Source organism: Belonocnema kinseyi, chromosome 9, assembly GCF_010883055.1.
Source record: "Belonocnema kinseyi isolate 2016_QV_RU_SX_M_011 chromosome 9, B_treatae_v1, whole genome shotgun sequence".
NCBI classification, from domain to species: domain Eukaryota; kingdom Metazoa; phylum Arthropoda; class Insecta; order Hymenoptera; family Cynipidae; genus Belonocnema; species Belonocnema kinseyi.
Window position 1 is genome coordinate 102,648,097 of NC_046665.1, and position 6,035 is coordinate 102,654,131.

General features: G+C 29.2%; 1 protein-coding gene across 1 annotated transcript in view; it reads right to left on the reverse strand.

Moving 5' to 3' along the window:
- Window positions 1-4,556: 4,556 nt before the first annotated feature.
- Window positions 4,557-6,035, reverse strand: part of LOC117180663 — a 5,698-nt gene continuing 4,219 nt past the window's right edge. Inside the window, exon 2 of the mRNA XM_033373153.1 lies at window positions 4,557-5,143. Within this exon, the coding sequence (XP_033229044.1) occupies window positions 4,557-5,138 (582 nt within the window). The 5' untranslated portion in view covers window positions 5,139-5,143. The remainder of the gene's footprint in view (window positions 5,144-6,035) is intronic.

A 6,035-nucleotide genomic window follows, 5' to 3' on the forward strand; every position in this document is an offset into this window, starting at 1 on the left:
GCTGCAAACCCTCACGTGGAAGGGTTGTTGTTGAGGAAATTAAAATGAGAGAAAATTCTTTAAGTGTTATGTAATTAATATGGAGTTCTTAATCATTTTGACATTGTTCAAGGTGGTTTTCCAGCTTTCAGAACTTTTTCGATCACGAGGGGTAAGTATGTATGACTTAGTGGTAGCTTTTGAGGAACGTATTATATATTATCGAAGAGCAAAAAAAGAGCAAAAAAATATCAACTAACAGTGTTTTCTAAATTTTATTCTTTTTTATGTTTTTTTATATACATATATATGTTCCGCTGTATTCGTTCAAGTGGAAAGGTAGTTTTATGCGGAAAGGATAAAAGGGGGGAAATTTTCACTTGTCATTTAAGTAATTTGGAGCCCAAAATCATAATTACATTGTTGAAGGTGGTTTTCCCACTTTTAAAACGTTTTTGTTCATAAGGGGTAGGTGTGTAAGACTTAGGGGTAGCTTTTTGGGAAACGTTATATGGATATTTCATCAGAGTACAAAAAAAAAGAAAAAAACTCTCGACTTATCCTTTTTATTATTATAATAATTATTAGTTAGTTTTTGTAGGTGGCGGTGCGGCGCTGAGTTGACATCCTGCTAGTGCCGCCACCCTTCCCTCCGAAGTTTAAAAAGCAAGAAAAATTGTTTTCAGAATAAAATTAGCAAAAGAAAGCAACAAATGATGGCGTTTTCCGTTTTTCAATTTGCCTTGGTAGCGGGTCGTAGTGGACTGACCTCTCAGAAAGCGATTGATGTAGTGCAGTCGTGGTGGCTCGAAAATCAGATGGAGGATACCGGATATGCATCGAATTTAGAAAAGTCAATGAATTCAGTAAGAAATACTTTCCAACGACGTTTCAACGATTAATGGATGCCGAAGCCATTCAGACGAAAAAGTAATAGCTTACGCTCGTGGAATTCTGTCCAACGCTGAACGCAATTACCGTACCATAGGGCAAAAGCTATCACACAGTAGGAAAAAAAATAACATTTTCGGTACAAAATAACATATAGCCCACAAATATTGACTTATTCGGAACAAAACAAAATCTAAAGAAGAAGCTTATAAGGTCTCTAAGAGAGTTGTCAATAACATGAAAATGGTTGAAATCGTCTAAGATTAATAGAATAATATTGTTTAAAGATATTCTAAAATTATAGATTAGACACAACAAATTTTTATAAACGAATTATTTGTTGAAAGAATTTTTTACGATCTTCCATAATTTTACGTTTTTTAAAGTTATATTTCAAGGAATTTTGTTCAAAAAAATATATAATAATGGAGAAATTTTTTCTTAAGATTATTATTTCTAATACTATAAACCAATTTAATAAGCAAATGCATTAATCAGGCATTCGTCAAAGGAAAAAATTTTTTTTCGTTATTAGTATTTTTCGTGGGAAAATTCATGATAAGTTCTGCAAAATTCATAATTAGGTGATACATCGTTTCAAACAAATTTGACAAACAATTGCATTATCCTGGCGCTGCAACTTAATTAAAACAATGACAGTAGTCAGAAACTTAAAATAAAGGGACTGAGAATGAAAAAAACGCTTTCCTTGCGTAGGATTAAGTTCACAATTAAAAAAATTATTACAGGAACTTCGAAATCTCACACAAGTGAATATTTTTATTAAAGATGATAAAAAAAATTTCAAAAATCAATCAAAATTGGAACGTTACATTTTCAATTTAAAAAATTAATTTGCGCCATAAAAAGCAACATTTTTCAACTAAAATAGTTCAATTTTGAACTGAAAAGATGGATTTTTAACTGAATTTATGAATAGTTGCATTTGCAGTTTAAAAAAATTAATTTTCAATCAGACAGATGCATTGCCAATCAAAATCATGAAAAATTACAATGTTGACATTTTTATTAAATGATAACAACCTAAATTGTTGCATTTATTGCTATAGTAATTGAGTTTGTAAATAAAAAGAATTATTGTTGACCAAGTAGATTAATTTCACCAAAAAAAGGAATTTCCCACATAAACAAAAATTATTTTTCAAACAAAAATGAATAGTTGCATGTATTTGATATATTTTAAGGATTTGAGGGCCTTCATCCCTGTACAATAAGCTACATAAGTGCTTTAATCCACTTATTCTAACTTAAATATATATCTTAAATTCTAATTTATTGACTAACATAAGAGAATATTTAGCTGGAGTAGTAAAATTTTCCATTAAAAAAATCCAAACAAACAAAACAAATGTTCAACAAAATAGTTACATGTTCAAGAAAAGTAAATAATTTTGAACTACAATGATGCATCTTCAACTAAAATAACGAAATTTTCAACCCATAAGTTTAAAGTTTAACCAAGAAGATTAATTACTACCAAACAAGAGGAATTTTTAACTGAGAAACAAAATTTTAAACAAAAATAGAAAATTTGTATGTATTTTACGGATTTAAGGGTATGATTCACTAAACAATCAGTTTACACAAGTGCCTTAATCTGCTTATTCTAATTATTCTAATCACTTTTCTTGGATTCTAATTTATCGGCAAATATTATGGAATATTCAACTGGTATAGATACATTTTTAATTGAAAAAATAATTTTCAAACAAACAATAACAAAATGATAAACCGTTAAATAGAACAACTAAATTTTCAACCCATAAATCTAAAATTTAACCAAGAACATTAATTTCAACCAAAAAAAAAAGAATTTTCAAGGAAGAACCAACATTTTTCAAACGAAAAATTGAATAGTTGTATTTATTTCAAGAATTTAAGAACCCCATTACCTCTGAAATCAGTTTACATAAAAACCTTAATCTACTTACTCTATCTAAAATATATTTCAAATTCTAATTTATAGGTTAACATGATGGAATATTTAATTGGAGTAGTTACTTTTGCAATTTAAAAAAATAATAATTTTCAACAAAGAAAAAATAACGAATTTTCAAGAAAATAGCTCATTTCTCAAGGAAAGGGATAAATTTTCAATGAAAATTTTGAATATTTAAGCGAAAAAATTAATTATTAACACAGATTTTTGGCATGCTAATGATATGTATAAGGTGCCGAGCATTGCTGTTCTTGCCCACTGTAAAAGTAAAGTATTATATCAGTGCTTGTTTCAGATACTCGAATTTGAAATAGATTTTATTTCAAATTTCAATCAAATTTGTAAAAGAAATACATGTTTTTTAAAATAAAACTTTAAATTTAAGTTGTAACGAAAAGGAAATGTTTGAAAAATTTTGAATAAAATTCATAAAGAATAAAAGAAAACAAGGGCCGTAAAGTGCCTTTCTTTATTTTCTTTGTTCTTCTTCAGCTTGTAAAAATTTCAAATAAAAATTTATAATTATTTATCTAAGTTTCTGAAAATTAACTTTTTTGTTTTAATGGAAAGTTTCAATAATTGTGAATGGTTAGCGGATAAGTGCTAGTATGACGTTAACACAATTTTTTTAAAGAAGCTTTCATAATTTAAAACTTTCGTACCAACATTTTCGAATATAGATTTTAGACAATACTATTAGGAAGAATTTGAAATTGTAAACGGAATTAAAATATTTAAAAGTAAAGGCTTCTAAAATTATATAAATCTACATTCTCATTAAATTCAAAAATTATGATTTAACGTTAGAAGTGATCAGAAAATTTTCTGTAGAATCAAAAAATAAATATATCTATATTTTCACCATTTGAAATAAAATATTTCCCAATTTTTAACCTTTAAAATTGAATTATACTACAGAAACGTTCAAAAGGCAAAGCAAATATAAATGGCAAATTTATACTCAAAAATTAATCTGAAAAGATCGACATTTCAAGCTCAGTTTGAGAGAATATTTTCTTTTCAACAATGGAATAATTTTCTCAATTTCTGATTGTTTTAATTTTAGAATTCTGAATTTTCATTTTGAGCGCTAAATTCTCCATTTTTCCCTATTATACGTTTTTGTCGTTAATATCAAAATGGTGGAATTTCAAAAAGTAACTATAATTGATCATTTAAAAATTGTTCGTTTCGGAACGATTACATGCACTAAAAGTAACAAAAATGTTTAAGTGTTCAAGTGTTAAACTTTATGTTATTTTAAGATTAAGCTAGGATGTGTTCAAGATTCAAGTTTGTAAAGTAATCAGTTTTTCTTTTTAATATTTTCCATTTAAAAATATGTTTTATTTTGACGTTTCTTCCGGTATAACTCAATTTTGAAGGTATAAAATTTAAAATCTTTACATTTTGAATTATGAGAATGAAGAGGAATTCATTTTTATTAATTTGATTTTTATTAATTTTTCTTTATTTGTAATAATAGACAACAAAAAGTCATAGTTTAACTTATTTCTGCACGAACTAATTGAATAAATCTATAAAATATCGCCTAAGCATTTGAATATTATACATTGTCTCCAATGTGTGAAAGATTTCAATATTAATAAATAAAACGTTAGTATTCATTTTCATATAATATATTTTTCAAGGACAGTTTATGCCAAGTCCAGCGAGAGGTATACTGACCGTAAAGGATTAGGGACAAGTCGAAAAACTCGATTTATCAGTGTATGTTTGGCCCACTGGATGGACCGGCTCCAGATGAGGATTTTTTAGATTTTTTAGGAAGCATAGGTTTAATCCACTCTGGGAAGGTCGTTGTTCGGGGATTCACTTGTTGTATGGTCCCCATAAAAACTGTTTCCATTTCTTGATTTAGTGGATCTTGAGCGCGTATCTCAATTACACCATGACCCAATCTAGTACCTGGTGTGTAATCAGGGTGTAGCATAGCATAATAAACATTTGTTTCGTCTATTATAAAACACTCGGAAGGCTGAATATTATTTTGAATGTCCATCAGATTTTTTAAAACCGCAGAGTAATGAATAGTATTGGTTCGATCTTCGTAAGGATAATCCAACTGCAGTACGACGCGCTGTGGTACTATAGGTGAGCGTGCAACTTGATCATGAGCGAACGGCCACAGAAGCGGGTGTGTCAATAAATTATGCTCTGTTAGGTGACCAGCTTCAATTTTCCGGGCACCTTTAATCCTCACAACAATGTGGGCAGTTGGAGAAAGATAGATCGTTTGTGGTGATGATTGTGGTTGATACACGTTTGGAAAAGTTATAGCTATCATTGAATCTAGTTTAATAACAGAAAAAAAAATTTATCAATATTTTTTATGATGGAGGAATATATGTGAGCAATTTTCTTAAAATATGAGTAAGTGAGTAATTTTTTTTAAATAGTACAATAAAATGCAATAAGAAAGTTAAGTGAACTACTCATGCTTCAAATATGTAACCTGCATCTGGCCTTGTATCCAACTTTCAAGCACAATAATACATTTAGTTAAAACAATAATACATTTAGTATACCTGAAATGTGATAAGCTTCACCGAAAAATGTGGGACTAAGGAGTCGTCCATAAAACTACATTAGAAATTTTAGGCTTTCTTCCCCCCCCCCCTTCCTCGCCCAAGAGAAAAAAGAACAGAGTCCGAAATTCTATCAAAACGTAGGCAAGAGGCTGATTTTTCACAAAAATAGGTAAATACTCGAGTAAAAATGCTTCGACTTGAGTTCGACTTGGTTATGTCTTGAGTTTGTCTCCCAGGCATCGATGTTTCGCTGCGTCTCAAAACTGAGTCAAGACATAGGCCTTCGTCTTACTTTTATGGCCAAGATAGGTGAGAGGGCGTTTACTTGTTATAAATCGAACTTTGTCTTGGCTAAGACGACGCTTACTTGTCTCAAGACAAGCCTTGTCTTGGCTGAGATGATCGAACCTTTTTTGGCTCATAAATGAGATTGAAATTGATGAATGAAAAATTTTTAATGATAAAATTAGATATTTTTCATTAAAAAATTCAGAATCTGTGGGTCTGAACGATAATCCTTAAAAGTTTTCTTTAAGAAAATGCAAATTGTAACTTTCTAGATGGATCTCCTAAGCCGTTAGAAATACGTAAAAACAAACAACATTTTCAGTATCATCGTCAAACAAGTATAATACAAATGAACATCAGTAAAT